The 19,122-nt window shown below is 54.9% G+C and overlaps 2 protein-coding genes across 7 annotated transcripts in view; one reads left to right on the forward strand and one right to left on the reverse strand.

Moving 5' to 3' along the window:
• CDH23 (cadherin related 23) overlaps window positions 1-19,122 on the reverse strand; it is a 398,494-nt gene that overhangs the window by 34,442 nt on the left and 344,930 nt on the right. The window lies entirely within an intron of this gene.
• VSIR (V-set immunoregulatory receptor) overlaps window positions 5,515-19,122 on the forward strand; it is a 29,534-nt gene continuing 15,926 nt past the window's right edge. The window contains exons 1-3 of the mRNA XM_046653206.1: window positions 5,515-5,715; window positions 16,661-17,089; window positions 17,837-17,893. Coding sequence (XP_046509162.1) covers window positions 5,634-5,715; window positions 16,661-17,089; window positions 17,837-17,893 — 568 coding nt within the window. The 5' untranslated portion in view covers window positions 5,515-5,633. The remainder of the gene's footprint in view (window positions 5,716-16,660; window positions 17,090-17,836; window positions 17,894-19,122) is intronic.

Raw genomic sequence — 19,122 nt, forward strand, 5'->3', positions numbered from 1 at the left:
CATTTCTGGCTGATGCCTGGACCAATCAGACCACAAATAATATTCAGCCAATCAGAACTCAGAGAACAGCACTCAAGAACCATCAGAAATGGTTGATGTAGTACTTCACAAGCAGAGTAGATAACGGGAAGAAAATTAACCATGTGCTAGTATTCTCTGTCCCTTGTCCCGCCCCTCCTCCATTCTCTGCTTCTCCACCTGGGAGATGTCCCCTGTGGACTACCTCACCTGGGCTCCCTGGCCATCTGGCTTCCAGGAGTTTGGCCAACAGGAGGGTCTGGCAGAAGGCAGGAAGAGGGAAGAAGGAGAGGCGGGGTTGTTTCCTCCACACCTCCTCCTTTCCTTCCTGCAGTTCTGCCGGTGGCTCTGTTTCTCCTGTTGGGTGGTCCCCATTCACAGCTCCAGCTCTCCCTGGGCTCCAATCACCTCACCTCCTCTCATCCTTTTGGATACCTGGGTGGTAACAGCTTCCTGCAGTGGCTTGTCTATGGGTGCCTCACCAGCCCTCGTAAACAGGCTCTCCATTAAACTTTCTTCGGTTGAGCCCCTTTCTTTTTTTTTTTTTTTCTCTTTTCTTTATTTCCTTTCCCTTCACTTATTTCTTTTTCTTGTTCCCCACCTGATCTCAAGAGAGAGAAATGGAAGGGAAGAAGAAAGGGGACAGGGAGATGGGTAGACAATAGGTGAAAATGATAAAGACAGCAGCAAAATAAAGGCTCAAAAGGAAGGCACAGGACAAGAGGGGGAGGAAGAATGAAGTGTATTAAAGCTTAAGATGGATGCAATAACTCAAAATCTGTAAAATATTAACCTTAGAGGTTGCACCAGAAGAAATGGGTCAGATAAATGAAGGTTCCACTACTTCTTCCAGGAGTTTTGGAAGGCTTTGGCCCTCGTATGTCAGTTCCCAGCCGTCTTGGGCAGGAAGAAGGGGACAACATTTGCACCGCTCCTCTACCAGCAGGGGCAGGACTCCTGATTCTGCTTACTAGACATGAGGCCTTAGGCAGGCACTTGACGTATCAGGGCCTCAGCTTTCTTACTTGTTAACAGTGCAAACCTCGTAGCTTTGGATTACATTCAATACTAATGTAAAGTGCTTGTAAAAGTGCCCAACAGAGAGGTAGTGGTCAGTAAATGTTACATTATTATCATCCTCATATACCTGAAAATGGAATATCAAAACTCTTTAGCATGGCATCCAGAACCCTTCATTATCTTAGAATCACTAGGCTCTCAAAGCAGATGCCTTGTAGAAAGCTTGTACAATTGTGGCAGACTGTCCCTCCCCTGGGTGGCCGTAGTAGCCTCCTAACTGGCTTCCCTGGGTCCCCTCTAGCCCAGCCAGGGTCTGTCTCCACAGCTGACCAATGACTCTGTCAGGATGCGCTCAGCCATGCTGCTCTTGCTCAAACCCCTTCAAAGGCTTCCCATCACACACAGAGTAAACCCCAAGTTTCTATGATGGCCTTCAAGGCCCCTAGTACCTCCCTACCTCATCTCCCACTGCCTTGCTCCCCACGCCCTCTCCACTCATACCGGCCTTGCTGAGCCTCAAACTCGCCAGGCACACTTCCATCTCTGGACAGCATGCCCTTTAGATGCTCTTCCCAGATGGTCACACGGATTCCTCCACTGTCTTCAAAGCTCTGCTCAAATGTTACCTCCTGAAAGAACTTCCCAACCCCGCCCTCTAAACCTTGACACAGCTTCACTGTCAGCACTACCTGATACATATTTTCCGTTTTTTATTGATCGCCTCCCCGAGTAGAATTAGACCTGCACAAGTGCAGGGTTTTCTCTGCTATTTCTCCAGTCCCAAGAACAGAGCCCGATACATGATGCTCCCAAAGTGTCTAGAGGATAAAATCTTCAATAAAACGTGAACAAGATGCCCTAGTGTCAGGCACGGTCACTGACACTGCTTCCTAAGAGGCGGTCAACAGTGCCCTGACAAGCCTCAGGCACATTCTTGGCTATTTTTTCACCACCGACAAAGTTAAAGCCCTCTCATCTCTCCTTCCTGAGCTCCATGAAAATATGTGTTCAAAGGTGACGAGTAGCTGCCGTCGGAGGTTTCTATATATCACCTCACCCTTGGCTGCCCTGCAGAATACTGTCTGTAAAGGGAGGACCACCTCCTCCTACCCCACAGTGCCAGAAGAGAGGGCCCCCGTGGCAGCCAGGCTCCTCCGCCCGGGAAGGCACCGAGAGGCACGTCTGTTCTACCTGATGGCCGTGCGCTTGGTCCCCCTGCCGTGCCCAGTTGAGCCCTTTCTGAGTGTGCCATCTGTTTCTTGCCAGAACCCTGACTCATATGAACCATAATTAGTGACTAACAAAAAATAAGATTATGACCACTGCAAAGATGCCTGAGTAGAGAGAATGTGACTAGGCCATTGTTGGGGGCAGAGAACAGAAAGCAGGTGGTGCCAAAAGCTGGAGGTAGACAAGTTTTGTACATCTTCCTCCTTGGGCCTGGGTGGCTCTAGAGCCACCTGTGCAAGGATGGACGGATGGACAGGAGACCTGGAACCAAGAAGACTGTCATTGTCGCTGAAGAGGTGATGAGTCTTCTGAGCTGTAGCTCTGGATCTGGGGGTTGGGTGGTGGTGGAAACTGCTCCCAAAGCAGGCAGGGTTGACAGGCTGGAGACGGAGCTTTGTGACCTTGGGCATGCCACATCTCTCTGGAGCTTTTCTGTGTGTTAACAAAGGCCCTGCCTTGATCTCTAAAGTCCTTTCTGGCTCAGACGTTCTGGGCTTCTGTCTGCTGTCATCAGTTACGTGGACTAAACGCCCCCCATCAGGGAGGCACTCCTTTGGGTCTTAGAGTCTCAATACATCTTTATTAAAATAATCACACAGAGAGGGAAAATGCATTAGTTTGACATTTCTCAAACTCTTCCTCCAGAGTGGAGAAGGAGCTTGCACTGAGTCTGGGGAATAGCCTGAAGTGTTTGTCTCACGAATGAAGCAGCTTTGTAATCTTTTGTACCATCTTCATAAGCTCATATGGATTTTACAGTCTTCTCCAAAATGTGTTTTAGTTTTCATTAAAAATGGTGGTGGGGGCCCCAGATGTTTGAGAAAAGACGATTGTCAAGAAGGCCCCTGTGTTCATTTTATGGCTCAGTGTGGCCCTGGGTGCAGCTGTGAGTGCTTGCCCCAGTGAGGAGCCCAGTCCGGAGCCCTCCTGAGGCCCCTCTGCCAGCAAGAGCACAAGAGTGCCACCTTGCAGGAAATGGGCTGATTCCAGCCTCATGCATGGGGGTGGCGGTGCCAACATCTTCCACTTTTCTAGACTCCTAGAAGTGGGTTAACCATAGTGCAGGCTGCAGGGGCTGGGGGGTGGGGCAGGTTCTAAAGGAGCTGCCCCATGGAGCCCCTTCTCTCTGGGCCCAGGCCTGAGCATGTGAGAGGAAGGTGGGTCTGACCCCCTCTGGCTCTGGAGTGAGGAAGTCAGTGCCCTAAAGGCCCTCTCAGCTGAGCCCTTCCTGCCCTGGCATTGAGGAAACAGTGCTTGAGGTTTCTGGCCCATGCCCACCCCTTGGGCAATGCCTCTGTGTCTCACCTTGACGCAAACCCAGGAGGCGCAGTGGTGGGGAGGAAGGAAGTGGAGGGCAGCGGCACTGGGCCCGGCTTAGGTGTTATACCCTCTGAGAACGCGGTTGGCAGGGCAGTTGCTTCCTTCCCCCTATTCCCAGGCTCTCCTCACCCACCTTCCAGGCCTGGGGCAGAGAGAGTCTGTTTTCAAAGGTGTTCTGGGCAAAGCCAGGCAGGAAGAGGGGGAGAGGTAGGGAGGGGCTCCAGGGTTCATCCTTGAGTGACCCCACCTCACCTCTGCTGGAGGATGGCCAGGGTGGGAAGAGGGCCCAGTACCCACCCGATTTCAGTTGCTTTTGTGCTTTCTCTAGCTGGAAGAGCTCACATTTTGCCAGCAGGAAGGGCCTTGGGCTGTCTCCCAAAGTGGGATCACAAGGTCAGGATCATGACCAAGGACCCGGGTTATGTCTTGGCAGTCTCTGGGGCTCCCATCCCAGGGGCTTCCTTGGTTCCAGGGTGACTGGCCCTCCACAAGATTATCTAGTAACAGCTTGACGCCCACCCTTTCTCTGTTGTAGCCTTCCCTGCCCCAGGAGTGAGGGCTGAGAGCTCTCAGAGAGCCTCTGACTTGGATCAGGCCACCTATAGGGCACCGAGAATTTCTGGCTACCTTTCAGTTCTGTTACTCTGATTCCTGACCCAGGTGGACTCTGGCTGTCCTCTGTCTTTCAGCTTGGCGGTCACCCGTGAGCTCAAGACCCTTAATGGGCCAACAAAGCCCCTGGAAGCTTCAGCCACGCTGAGGTAAACTGGGTACAATGGCTGTGTCCTCTCTGTCCCCCGTCACTGGCCCTAGCCACTGTCACCTCCAATCCTCCATTTAGGAAATCACTTATCCATCAGTTTGTTCATTTAGATGAACAAACACCTTCTCCATGCCCAGTTCTGTGCCAGGGACTCGGAAACATCAAGGAGAGGGCCCTGGCCCCCAAAGGCTCATAGTCTAGCTCAGGAGGTCAGATGAGCCCAGCTGAAGGTCAACAGGTTGTTAACCCCAGTGTGATGGTGGGATGGCAGAAGGGACTGTGGAGTGTCAGGACTGGAGGGGGACCTCAGGGGAAGTCCAGGGAGTTTCGTGAAGGGGAAGGACTTGCGTCAAGCTCTGAGAGATGCGAAGAATCTGGAGGAGAGGAGAGGAGAGGAGAGAGACAGGGTCAGCGGTGCCAGAGCTGGGTGGGGGTGCAAGAGCAGAGGACTAGAGGTGGGGGTGTGCGAGAGCGTTCTGTGCCTAGCCAGGGCACAGGGAGTGAGAGACGGCGGGCGGTGGGACGGGAAGCTGGGGCCTGGGGGAGTGGAGCGCTGATGATTTTCTGTGGGGGACACTACCAGGTGCTGCACACACACGTGCGTCCCAGTGTAGAGGTGTGCCAAATCTGTTGTGTACTCCTCCTGTGCCTGTGCCACATCTGTGTGTGTGTGTGCATGTGCACAAGAGTGTTGCAGGCTCTGGAATCTACCGTCAAGCCTGCTCCAACTTGCCTAGCTCTTTATAAAAGTTAGATTTCACTCCCCCCCTTTCTTCCTTCAATAATTGGGAATGCCTTCCTCCTGCCAGGCCCTGGGCTGGGCTAGAGGACGGTGGGTACAAGTCCTGCTCCAGACAACTCAGAGGCTGGGGGTGAGGGCAGAGCTATGATAATTAGTACTGTGCTAAGTTAGACGCAGATACACTTCTCAGGCTGTGCGACAGTACTAAATCTCCCGAGGCACGAATGGGGGAGAGTAGAAAGGGCTTTAAACGGCGACCAGGTGGAGCTGCCTCGCAGGGACACCCGCCGGCTCCCCTTCCGAGGGCGGGGCGCAGCGCGAGCCCGCAGGGAAGCCCCTCCCGCGGGGTTCCGGAGCGGCAGTGCCCCCCACGGCCCCCCGGGGGCGCTGCGGGGCCCCGGAGCGGGTGCTCTCGGCGCCCGCGGCGCTCGTGGCTCGGCACTCGCTAGCCCGGAGGTTTCCCGGCCGGCCGCGTCCCGCCCGCTCCCAGAGCACAGGCGTCCCCTGCGCGCCCGCCGCCCCGCTCCGCCCGACGGCGACATGGGCGTCCCCTGGCTCCCGGAGGCCCGCGGCCGGCGCTGGGGTCCCGTGCTCCTTGCTCTCTTCCTGGCTGCCTCCCGAGGTAAGGTCGGCGGGAGCCTGGGCCCTGGGGGGCACAGCGGGCGGGGTGGGGGAGTGAGAGGCCATTTGCGGGCGCCCCCTCAGCCTGCCGTGACCCCCGCCCCGCGGCAGGGAGGCTGCGGGGACCACTTGGTAGGGGGCAGAAGCGTCTCTGCCAAGTGCCCTGGCTGGGCAGTGGGCACATCTGTAAGCTCTGACAGCTGCTCGTCCAACCCTTCCCTGCCCAGAGAGCCCAGAGCAACTTCGGCAGAAAGGAAAGAGACACGGTGGGGACAGCCCCGGTGTGTTCCAGCGGATGCCACTGGCTTCTGACACCTGTGGCATCACCCTGCCCCTCCTGCATCAGGGCTCCAGGATCTCTCAGGGCACAGGGGGTGTGGTACTCTCAGCCAGTGCCCTGTACTCTGGTGGCATTCCTGGTTGAGCCTTGGTGGGCACTGGTCAGTGTGGGCACTTGTCTACTCCCAGACCTGGGTGCCCATCTGGTCCCTATCCTGAGGATCTGATGGCTGAGAGTTGAGTGGTTAGCTGACTCCTGGCTTCCTAGCAAAGCTGCAGCTCAGGGACCCTTGTCGGGCACTGGGGAAGGATGCACCAACTTTCCCAGCTTGGCCTGAGCCCCTTCTGGGTCCTTGGATAACTTAGGGCATCCTTCTGGACTCAGTTTCCTCAGCTCAAACACAGGAGCCCTACCCAGAGAGGTGCCACTTTCCTCTTCCAAAGTCCAGACTGTCACAGTTCCAGGTGGTCTCCTGGCCAGGACACAGGGCCTCCTGGAGGGAGGGCAGAGGTCTTGGGACCCGTAGCCTGGCCCTGGTTCTTGCCTGCCCAGAACTGAAGTGGCTGGATCTCAAGGGAAGAGGGGGCCAGCAGGCAGCCCGTGGAACTAAACTTTATGGGGAGGGCCCAGGGAAAGTGTGAGTCATGGAGGGAGTTGGAGGGAGGCAGGAGGGAGGTGGGGACCTTGGCAGAGGGACCCAATGGGTGGGTCAGGAGAAGGAGGCGGAGGACAGGGTAAGAGCAAGAGGAGGAGGAGGCTGAGAGAACCTGGAAACACCTCAGAAACAAACTGGGGTACCTGCAGGCAGCATATTATCTCAGCACTGGGAGGCTGGCCTGGGCCTCTGATGAGGAGGGAGCCCATACTCCATGGAGCTGCCTAAGCCCTGGCCTGGATGCTCCCCAGGATGAAGCCCAAGGCAGGGGCAGCCTCAGTACCAAGGCTGTGGCTCATGGCAGGGCCTGGCTTCCAGAAGGAGCAGGGGATGGTGGCAGGCAGGAAGGCCAGCACCCCACCCACCACAGACCACCTGCCCCGCCCATCCTCCCCCAGTGACTGGAGAGGCCTTTCTGTTTTCTGACCCCTCCCTGCCCTCCCCTGGCTGGGCTGCTCTCTGTTCAGCAGCCCCAATTTGGGAAACTCACTTCTAGAGAACTAGGGCCGAGGGACCCAGCTTGCAGAGTGGCCAGCAGCAGAGAGGCTCAGAGCCCCTTGCTCCGTAGTGTCTACATAGCCAGGAGCCTTCACCCCCAGAGGTCTTGACTCCTCAAACAGCTTGGTACTCCTTCTCTTCCTGGGCCCAGCTCAGGGAGATAATTAGAGCTTGAAGCAGCATTCCACTGAAAGGAGCCAGGAGAATTTTCTGAGTTCGGAACTACTCTGGGACTCAGTATTAACTGTAATATGGGCATGCTAATGAATATTCATCCTACTACTTGTACAATGTGCAAGAAGGGAGATAACAGACAGGAGGCCTGGGCGCAGGCATGGTCAGGAGGGTCTGTGAGTTGGAAAGACCTGTTCAGCAGCCTGCTGAGGTGCTGGGTCACCTTGGGCAGGACTGCTCAAGGTCAAAGCCTTTATGCCTGGGAAGGTGAGGTGGAGGTGGCGATTCGGGTGCTCAGGAGCCCAGGAAAAGTTGCAGACGCCCTTTCCTGGGCCTGACTCAGGGTGAGAGGGGTGGAGGGAGGCACCTAGGGAGCCAGGACCCAGGGGACCCCAAGGGTGGCAGAGCCTCTTCTTCCCCTATTGGCATTCCTAGGACGTGCAGAAGTTATTGTCCTTGCCAGGTCCTCATAGGCTGACCCAGGAGCCCCAAACTCTGGGACTAGCACGTCGAGGTGCACTGGGGCCAGGGAGGGGAGGCCTCATCTTGCCTTTCATGGTAAACAGGGCTGCAGGGCTTCATTGAGTAACCCAGTGGTGCAAGCCTGTGACACATCAATGTCCAGCTCTTAGGAAATCCACAACCTGGGGTGGGGAGAAATGGCCTTGAGGCCAGCGCAGGGGCATGAGGGGGCATCTACCCAATGCCAGGGGCCCCCAGTGATACTGGGGAGTCCCTTGCTGAGCTGGGCTGGTTGCTCCTGTTTCCCCCCAAGTTGGGCAAATGTTCTCCGCTGGGGCCTGACCTCCTTAGCAGAGGGTGACCAGGCTGGAGGTACACTGCTGGGAAGCTGCAAGAGGCTACCTGCCTACATGCATACACATATGGGGTCTTAGGCCCAAGTAGACTGAGGGAAAGACAAGAGCAAGGTGCCTATCTGGTCTGTTGGCAGTGACCCCTTCAACCCGCATTGACTAAGCCCCACATACTGAGCTTGAGGCCCCAGGTTTTAGGCCAACTATTCATCTAGGAACAGTGTGGCCTCACCAGGGGAAGGTGAACTGGGGACTGGCAATGCAGCTTCCGGTGGACCCTCAGATCCCCTTAGCAGCAGCACTGGCACGCCCAAGGCCTTCCTGATGGCACCCTGTGTGGGAGCGGTGAAGCAAGGGACCTGCAGTTGTGTGCCCTGCATGCCAGGGCTTCCTCTAAGACCCTGTTACTTCACAGTCTGGCTCTGGGAGTCAGTCGGACCTATGTTCAAATCCTAAGGTGGCCATTTACTGCTCTGTGACTTTGGGCAAGTTACTCAGCATCTGTGAGCAAGTTCCCTCATTTCTCTGATGGGGGTGACGATAGCACTTCCCTGAGAGGGCTGCTGTGAAGAGCCAGTCACAAACACTTGACAAGTGCCTTGCACCTGGTGAATGCTGTTTCTTGGCTTTTGGAGGCCACATGCCATTGGTTCTCCATCTGAGCTCCTTGCTCCCTACAGGGCCTGCAGAATGCCCAGGGCATGGGAAGACACTGGCTGGCTTCACTGGGACAGGACTCCCTAGAATCCTGGAGGTCTGAAGGACACACAGGTTGGGCCCAGCCACCTGGAGCACCTGTAGGCACAGTGTGAAATGTCCATGGGGGTGCCTGTAGATTCTCCTCTTAAGGTTCCCCAGAGATGGGGACTTTGCAACTTCAAGGCAAGCTGGGCCCAGGATTTGCTCGAGTCAGTGGGGTCTTTTTTGCAACTGATCTTTACATTCAGCCGATTTACTCTGGCTGACCATCCCCAGAGAAAGACAATGGCTACCATTGGTCCTGTCAATAATTCAGGAATGAAGCTGCTCTGCTACTGACCAAGCGAGCCCAGTCCTTAACCTTTTTACAGAGGATCCTATTTCCCATGGAGACCTGGGGTCAAGTCTGGCCCCTGCTGTCCACTCATTGTTGGACCATGAACACAGCTCCCCCTTTATTTGAGCCCTGGGCAGCTGGGTGACGTGGTCTCAGCGAGGCTGACACTCCCTTCTGAAGGGTGGTTCCATGATGGTGTTTCCCAAGCTACGGTCACTGGCTCCTCATCTGTGGGATTTCTGCAGTATCTGCCTATCATATGTACTTATTTTTTTCTTTAAATCTACTCATTCTCTTATTTAAGTAAATAGATTTTAAAAGGAAACTTTATATCACTGCCATAAATGGAAAGTCAGTATCACTTGCCGTAAATAGAACAAGATCATGAAAGTACATAATAGGAAAACCAAATAAGGGTATTAAATTCTAGTGGGAAACCATAGCCTGGGGGAGGCTCTGAGCATGAAACCCACTGTCCCTTGCAAAGAAAAAAAAAAAGGGAGCTTAGCAAGTGAAAGAGATGTTTTGAAGACATACTGGCATCAAACTGGGACTTTCTCTTTGATGTAATCAGGACTGAAAGAATCGAAAAGGGAATATGCTTCCCTCCATGTGATTCGATGTTATTTAATGCCGTGAAACGAAAACTACCTGTGTTGCAGATGCTGTCAGCTCCTCTCCTTCACCACGGAGGCAACCCACCACTGTGGGGAGGGTTAGCTGGTGGCAGGGAGGAGGGGAGAGAGGGCAGTGCTCCCCATCCTAAGAGGCCAGGGCAAGGTCAGAGGGCCTCTCTGGACTTCATACAGTCCTGAATTCTCCCAGTCCCTGTAGCCTTCCCCAAATAAATGCAGCGTTCAAATACATACAGCAGCTGGAGCCGGGTTCTCTTCTATGCTGGGGCCGAGTAGCTATCCCAGTAACCACAGGGAGAGAGGGAGAGGGAGCTTGTAACCTCACTGGCAAGGGCCCAGGCAAGCTGAGCCCTCATTGGCCAGGCCATCTGTCCATCTGCAGGAAGGAGGTGGGGCCTCCAGGCAATCCCTGGCTACCGCTACCCTCCAGACCTACTATATGGCCAGACTGCCTGAGTTCAAATCCTGGCACCACCACTTATTATTTTTGAGACTCTGGGCAAGTTACTTAACTTCTCTGTGCTTCAGTTTCCTCGCCTGTAAGATGAAGATGATAATAGTACCTACCTCACAGGGAGGAAGGATTAAATAAGTGAATCCATGTAAAAGTGATAACGATGAGGCTTGGCACAGAGTAAGTGCCAGCTACTACTACTACCACTGAGCCTCCTGCACTGAGGGGAGGGCACAAAAAGACTTGTACCTGAAGCTTAGGAAGTCTTCAGAGCACAGGGTGTTGAGTCTGGGCTGCACACAGTCGTCCTCAGGGAAGGGGAGTCTGGGAAGGAGTCATCCAGAGAAGCATCCACTGGCAGGGCCTCTGGCCAGGCGCCTGGGCCCTCCCTGGGGAGGCGTGCTGGCTGGCAGCCTCCAGCCCCGGATGCATGGATGCTTTCTCAAGGTACTGGAAGTGTCGCTTCCTCCAATAGAGCCTGGCTTCCCCTTCCCGGACTCCTTGTTCCGATGTGAATGGACACTTCCTGCGGGGGTAGGTATCAATAAACACATCTGAGATGTCCTTTGTCCTTGCTGGCCACAGAGCCCCATGGGTGGACTTGCCGGCTTCAGGCCCTCAGCCCCTCACCCCGGGGTACTTCCTGGAGCTCAGTGATGGCAGACTCAGTCCTGATTGGTCCTTGCCTCTCTTTCCCTCTACACTCTGCATCTTGATAAAGATGGAGCCTGGCCTTTCCCTATAACCTCCATGGACCATCCTGGGGGACAGGGCCTGGAAGGGAGCTGGAGACCAGGTCCATGTCTGTTGGGGGCCCCCTCTGAGGGTAAGAACCTGGCCTTTTGCATCTAGCACAGGGCCAGCAATAGCATGCCATCAGTAACTGTTTATTTACAGGCCCTAGCAGTGGGACAGAGTTCAGCTGTTTGGGTGGGGCCTCCCAGCTGACTAATCAAGCTGGGGACACACCTCCAAAGGCTAGGGCGTTGCCTTGGCAACTGCAGGCTAAGCTCATGCCCCATCAGGGAAAATACACAGGCCTGTCCACGCCCACACACACCCATCCCCTGCATACCCACAGGGTTTCAAGAGGCGCCTGCTGGGTGGAAAGAGGTAAAGGTCATGAAAACTAGCCTCTTGAGATGAAACCAAACAAGAACTCCTTTCCTGTGCTGGAACTGAAGCTTTTACAAGAGGCTGACCCCACTGTGGCTGAGGGTCCCACAGCTAGAGAGCAGCAGAAGCAGGACTCAGTTTTGAGTGGACATCCCTTATGGAACTCAGCACCCCCACAGCCTCTGTGCCTTGGACCTGGCTCCTGTTAGGACCTCGGTAAATATTTGTGGAATGAAACAATGATGTTTTCAGTTTGAGTCTGAGACAGAGCAAGGACGGCTGCGTGGAGAGTGCAGAGTCACTTCAAGGTCAGTTCCCGCTCTAAGCAGCTGGAGGATGAGGTGTAGCTCTGCCCACTGGCCAGTGAGGAGCTCTTCCTGTCTGCAGTGCTGGTGTGTCCAGGGTCTCAGCTCAGCCATATAGGGCTGTGTGGCCTTGGGCAAGCTGCTTGACTTCTCTGAACCCATTTCCTCATTTTTAAAATGGGCATAATACTACCTACGTCAGGGGGTCTTATGGGAATTAAATGAATATGAAGTGCTCAGCAAGCCCGAATACGTATGAAGCGCTCGTTAACTCCCGGGATCACCTTTGTGGCTCATTTCTTGCCCCCCTCCTCTGTTCTGAGGAGACAGCCCTTCCCTCCTGCCATAGGGTTTCAGAGCTGGAAGGTGCCAAGGAATGTGAGGAGTCTAGCAAGATAAGATGAAGAAAGGGAGGTCCAGAGACAGATGGGACCTGCCCCAGGGCAACAGCAAGGGCATGGCTAAGTGGGGACTGGGGCCCAGGGGTCTGACTGCCCAGACCAAGATTTTAGTCCTGAGACCTGGAATTTTCCAGGTTCACAGCATTCTTCCTCCAGGTCCTTCTGTCTCCTTCCCCAGTGGCAGGTGGGGGCCAGGATGGGGGTGTGGGCCCCAAAGCAGCACAATGGCTGGATGGTTCCTGCCTCGGCACAGGCTAAGGCCCAGGACTGGGGTTATTTTCCTGTTCTACATGCTGTTGGCCACCGTGGAGCCAGAGGCCTTCCTCCCCACCCACTCTCCCCACTCTCTGACAATGACCCAGGTGTCCAAAAGGATCTGCTCCCAACAATAAACAACATCCTCCCACCAAATAATTGTAATTCCAGCCAGGCTATCTATACCCCGATAGCAAATGTGCATGTGCGCAGGTGTGGATGGCGTGGGGCATGTGTGCTGTTTTCCTCAATGCCGTGTCCTTGAGTGTCCTTTCAAGGACAGGCTGCCCTGGGCCTTGTCCTGGCTGGGGTCTCAGACACGACAAATGGGATGTTCTCTCTCCCCCCAGGACAAAACCCTGAGGACTCTTGGCCTACTCCTATCTGATCCTTTTGCTGAAACTGAACACTCTCCCCCACCCCCCAAACCTGAATCCCGGTGTGGCTTCTCCTTTTTCTAAAAGGGGAAGAGGTCCTTCTGGGGCATGTGGGGTGACGGGGATTGAGCAATCCCCTGTTGAGTCTGGGCTGCACACAGTCGTCCTCAGGGAAGGGGAGTCTGGGAAGGAGTCATCCAGAGAAGCATCCACTGGCAGTCACTTCCCTGTCACTGTCTCTGAACCCCAGTTCACTGTGTCCCCCTGTGGGTTTTCAAGGAAATTGCCTCTAGGGCTGAAAATCCCCTCCCCACTGCTGTCCAGGCAATTCTGTGGTCTTTCCCACCATTGCTTGGACCCTGAGGGCTGTGGGCCTGATGCCCTCCTGGAGGTCCTGGGCTGTGCCCCACTGGAGGCCCTGCTGCTTGCTCCCACCCTGCCCCACCTCCCTGTTCACATGGACACCTACCCCACCTTGCCCACATCTTGGCCCCACCCCATCCACACCTCTATCTATTTAGCAGTCCCTACCCACCTCAGCTTTGTGCTCCACTTCTTGCATTTGCCTCCACCTCTATTCTGCTTGTTCCCCTCACCCACCCCAGACCTGCAGCCCTGGACTCTACTCAGCCAGCCCTCCAGAAAGCCCCCAAGGTGGGTGTGCTTGTGCAAATGCTGCTGGATCTGGATTCTGCTCCCAGCCTTGGGGTAGCTCTGAAGCTGGAGATGACGTTGGGAGAAGGGCAAACAGGGCACCAGCTGGGAGAGGTGCTGGTGGGACTGCCACATGGCCTTCTGTGGGAAGGGGAGTGCAGGGCAGAGATAACTCCAGGGTCCACTCTTTGGGTAGGTTTTTGTTCTTCCTGGGAATGCCTGAAAGATCCCTTTTCCTAGCTACTCCCCACTTCCATTTACTGGCACAGCCATGGTTCTGTGGCCACATGCACCCCACACAGGCCTGCGGAGGGGAAGTCTAGGCTGGCATGGACAGAGCCCGAGCCACAGTTGGGTTATCTGGGGCTCCTCTTCCACCGAGCCTGCTGAGGGGGTAAGATTAATGGGTTGGCAGTAGGAGGAGACTTGGTTAGTCCCTGCTCTTCCAGGCTTCTACTGGGGACCTTCTACTGGGTGGATCTTCTCCTCTCTGAGCCTGAGGGTCATATCTGTAGGACGTTAGGCTTGGGCAGTGGAGTCCCTCCCTGGCTAGCCCAAGGAGCCACACTCATGGGTCAAAAACTCAGATGTCCACAGGGCCAAGCAAATATGGTGAGAGAGTGAAGCAGGCCAGGTGGAAACATTAGGGAGTAGTGGGGACTGTGGCAACTGGAACAGCAGTGCCCTGTCTAAAGGGGAGGCTGCTACTCAGCCCCAGCTGATGGTTGCCTTGTAGGAAAGCTGGTCTAGTGTTAATCTTCTGATTTTCAAAGAGAAGCTAGAAGTCAGAATTTTTATATCAAATTCCTGGTTTTTAAATGTTGGCCATCTCAAAAAAAAATGTAAAATATTTTGAGGGTCAAATAAAATGTGTCTGAAGGCTGGATGTGGCCTGTGGGCTGCCAGTTTCTGAACCTTTTTTTTTTTCAGTTTAGTGTCTAATTGCCTGGGTTGAATTCTGACTCTAGCATTTATTTGCTGTGTGATCTTCAGTGAGTTGCTTAGCATCTCTATGCTTCAGTTTCCTCATAATGAAATGGGAATAAAAGCAACACTTACCTTATAGGGTTGATAAACATGCCCATAAAGTGCTTAGCATAGCACACAATATGTGCTATTTCTGTTTCTTCTTCTGGTTTTAACTAGATCCTACTTTACTGAAGCCCCCATGCTCCAGGTTCTGAGTTTACATCCTCTAGAACTTCAGATGAACCATTTTCCCTCTCTGGGCTTCTATGTTTCTGCCTGGGGAGGAAACCAGCTTCTTACTAAAGAATTTCTGAAATCTCTACTCACCTTGGCAATGACTTTCCAAAAATCTGGGGCTCCCAGGCATGGTTCCCTCTCACATGTGGGTGGGGTGAGTGGGAGGCGCTGGTATATGTCTGTCTTCCCTGCCTTCTGGGGCCTAAAACTCCACCCATGGAGACATATTCTTTGGGGCCATGGCTTTGCTGCCTCCTCATACCCTGCTTTAAATAGGCAGGCACTCCAAGATTGGACACAAGCTGTTATCAATCATTCACACCTTGGTGGGAAAGAACTTGAAGCTGGCTTCTCCATTCTATTATGTAGAACTGTTTTCACTCCTAGGAAATGTTTCTTGTATTGCTGAAGTGAATTAGAGACCTATCTAGCTCCCATGTATCAAGCACTGATGACTAAGGCACTTTTCGGGGCACTTCACGTAAATTATTCCTAATCTTGCTCAACTCCAGCAGGCAGGCAGGTCCATGTTTTTGTTTCTGGTTTATAGTGAGGAGCCTGAGGCTCAGAGTCTAAGTGACTCACAGCTGTTGGACTCCAGTGCAGGCTGGGCCAATTCCAAAGCTATAGCAGGCTGCCTCCCTCCTGAGTGGGCACGGCTTTGCATTCTGCTGGTGGGTCCCGGGCTCTAAAGGCAGGAAGGGCCGCCTGGAGGAGGAAGTGGCGTTATCTTGGGCTCAGGCAATGGCAATGGCAATCAAAAGAACATATCCATTTGGACTCTGTACATATTTCCTAACTCTCCTTCCATGCCCTACAACAGCCCCTCAGGTGCCAGTTAAAATTAAAATATCACTAACGCCTAACCATCGGAGCTGTCCCTCCTCTGTCTGCAGACGGCATTCCAGCTCACATCTCGTGTTCTCGTCTTTCCCTCGTTCAGTCCTCTCACGACTCTGTGTTGTAGCTAATCCTTTTCTCACTGCATACATGAGGAAACTGAAGCTCCCACTGCAGATAGAGGAGCCGGGACCCTGCCCTGGTCAGTGCCGGGGCACTGGGGAGGGTAAGGAGGACCAGGGGATTGCTTCATTTGCTTACTGACAACCAAAGGAACTAGAAACCACTTCTGAGAAGACGGGGTGGCAGACAGGTGCAGGGACGAGATGACCTTTCCTGTATTCTCTGTCCCTGTCCCTCAGACGCCATGGGTTTTCCTGCTTCCCCACCACCTGGCCCAGGGCACCCTCTCCACTTGCTGAAATCTTGTTTGTCCATCAACCCTGAAGACCCTACCTGCTTCAGAAAGTCTCCTGACCATCCCCAGGAAGGCTATGTCCTTCCTCCTCCAAGTGCCCTGAAGGCCGGCATCAGTGTAGCCCGTGGGGTTACTTTGTCATGAATGCAGCTAGGTTGTTAAGCTCCCAAGGGGAGGCCACATGTTCAGCATCCAGGTGAGATGTAGTACCTGGCACAGGCCTTGCACATGTAGGTGCTCCATTAGTGCTCACTGATGAGGCGATGGGAAGGCATGGCTAGCCCCAGGAGTGGGAAGGGCCAAAAGGTGCTGATGCCCCCCAGAGGGGTGTTCAAGGACAAAGGGCTGCTGTTCCAAAACAGCCTTTCTGCTCCCCATCCTGCCTCCCACCTGATAGTGCTGTGCATGGAGGCTGGAAGCGCCAGGGGCCAGATGTGGGCAGAGCCATGGTACCTGCGGGGGGCGGGGGCGGAGCTGGAGCCAGGGCGCATGCTCCACCTAGGAGATGGACACATGCTGGCCAGGCCCAGTCTGCTGCCTGCCCAGAGTCTTTCCCACACCTCGTGCAGCTTCTCCAGGGTGGAGGGTCCCCCTCTGGGGAAGCTCCTGGGACTCTTCTCAGACAGCCTGGGATGGAGTTGGGTTCAAGAGCTAAAGAAGAAGCTGAGGCTCTGGGAGTTCAGCTGACTTGCCTGGCGCCTGCGTCTGGGGAACAGCTGAGGAGAACCCACATCTTTGGAGCCCCAGGCCAAGGTTCTTCCCCACCGTGGGAGCACTGGGAGTGGCGCTGGCTCAGGCAGGTGACAGGCTCTCGTCTCTCTGAGCAGGTCTGGTGGCAGCCTTCAAGGTCACCACGCCGTATTCCTTGTACGTGTGTCCTGAGGGGCAGAACGTCACCCTCACCTGCAGGCTCTTGGGCCCTGTGGCCAAAGGGCATGATGTGACCTTCTACAAGACATGGTACCGCAGCTCGTGGGGCGAAGTGCAGGCCTGCTCGGAGCGCCGGCCCATCCGCAACGTCACATTCCAGGACTTTCACCCGCACCACAGTAGCCACCAGGCCGCCAACACCAGCCAGGGTCTGGCCCAGCGCCATGGGCTGGAGTGGGTCTCTGACCACCATGGCAACTTCTCCATCACCATGCACAACCTGACGTCACTGGACGGCGGCCTCTACTGCTGCCTGGTGGTGGAGATCAGGCACCACCACCCGGAGCAGAGGGTCCACGGTGCTATGGAGCTACAGGTGCAGAGAGGTGAGGGCTTCCTGGATGGGATAGCCTGTGGGTGGTGGCACTGTGGGGATAATGTGTGTGCTCACCTGGAAGGGGAAGGAAAGGCGGAGAGAAGGCCAGTGTGACTGTGGGGCCTGGTGCTGTGTAACTGATGGTGTGACCGTGTGTGACACTGCTGGAGGGTGTACGATGCTATATGGGTGGTACTCCAGGGGTGCATGTGTGAGACAAGGTGGCCACGGTGTGGGCAGATTTATGTATCAGTCTCTCTGGTTAGCTGAGTGTGATGGAAAGGAAGGGCGTATGTGGTTCTGTTTATGACAGTGGGACTTTTTAATGGGAGAGGGTGTATGAACCTGGGCTGGGAGTGTGACTGCTCATGACAATACCACGGCCGTGATATGTGACCTGGGGCATGAGTTGGTGAATGGTCGAATGGCTGTTGGGGAACACATGAGTGTGTGTGTGTCTGTCCAGGTGAGAGTGCAAGGGGCTGTAGACTGGATGGAGGTGTGGGCGCCAGCAGGTATGCATATGCCACTGGGGGTGGCATAAGAACGGGCAGGCACGCGCAACTGTGTGGTGGGAATATGCCTGTGTGTGCGTGGGGGGGGGGGGGGGGGTGTGCAGGGTCCAGCTGGGCCAGCGCTACCAAGTGGGCACTAGCATGAGTACCTGTGACAGGAGAGGGGCACACCTCCCTGGACAAGCCTCCCTGGCCTCCTGGGCCTAATGTCCACCTAATGATCCTTCTCTTTGCTCCCACAGGCAAAGAAGCACCATCCAAGTGCATCGCATACCCACCCTCTCCCAGGGAGAGTGAAAGTAAGGGACCACCCTTTTGGCCCTTCTGGGTTCTCTATTCTCCTCTGTCCTCATCCAGGACCCCATTCTGAACTCTGGCCTCCCTACTCCAGCTCGCGGAACCCTCATTCTGCTTCTTCTGCTGTTGCCCCCGCTTTGCTTCCTCCTTCACCTGAGCCACTGGGCTCCGGCCTCTAGGAGCCCACTGTCCTCCCAAGGCCCACAGCCTGAGGGCACAGGGTGCCACAGGCTGCTGAGCTTGTTTTCAGTGGGCGCCGCTCCTGCCTGCCAGCCCTCTGGCCACACGGGATGGTTGGAGGGCTGTGGGGGGTCCTCTTGACTTGGATTCAGCTACTTAAAATGTCCTTGTTCTTATGTGTCGGGGAGGGAGGAGGGAGAGGCTCAAGAAGGGAAGCAGAACTACCCGTCCTGGAGTTCTGCTATGTGCCAGGCACTGTGCTAAGTCCTTTCAAGTATAATCACAGTGGATTCTTAAAAGGACCCTGGGAAGTAGACAGCACCATCTTCACTTCACATACATGGAAATGGAGGCCCAGAGACGTGACATGACTTGCCCAGATTCCCACAGCCAACAAGTGTAGCACAGCTGGGACTGTGCTTGCTTCACCTTATTCCCAGCTCGGGGGAGGAGACTGGACATGCACTGTCCCCTGGTGTTTGCCCAGAGAGGTGCCCTATGGGGGATGGGGGTGCTGCTCTGGGGGCGCCTGGGCCCTCAGAGGCCAGGCAAGAATGCCCAGCAGCTTGGACACAGCAGGCAAAAGGGAGATGTCTTAGGGGCGGCCCACTCTTCTGAGAGTGTTGGGTCTCAGCTCCCACAGCCTTCTATCCACCAGTATTTATTGGGCATGCAGTGTGGACAGGCCTCATCCTGGGCCCTGGGGATACAAAAGTGCACACTGCTCCCTGGCCTCCCGGAGGACACAACGGAGACTGAAGCCAGGGTGGGGACAGCTCAACTACAGCCCTCGCCAAAGCCACAGTGACTTTCTACTCAAACTACTGTTTTTCTGAACCAGTAAAGGACTAGCCAGGAACAAAATTAGAACACACATTTTGGTCTGAGCCAGACCCACATGGAACTAAGAACGTCTCTGGTTCAAGTCCCTCTCCCTCACACTGCAGAACTCACGTGTGGCCTTGGCACCAAGCCGCTGCTGTCCTCATTTCCTCCACCAGCAGCTCCCTGGTGAGGCTGGAGAGGGGCCTCTGAGTGGCCCCTACCTTCC

Source organism: Equus quagga, chromosome 2 (assembly GCF_021613505.1).
Source record: "Equus quagga isolate Etosha38 chromosome 2, UCLA_HA_Equagga_1.0, whole genome shotgun sequence".
NCBI lineage: Eukaryota > Metazoa > Chordata > Mammalia > Perissodactyla > Equidae > Equus > Equus quagga.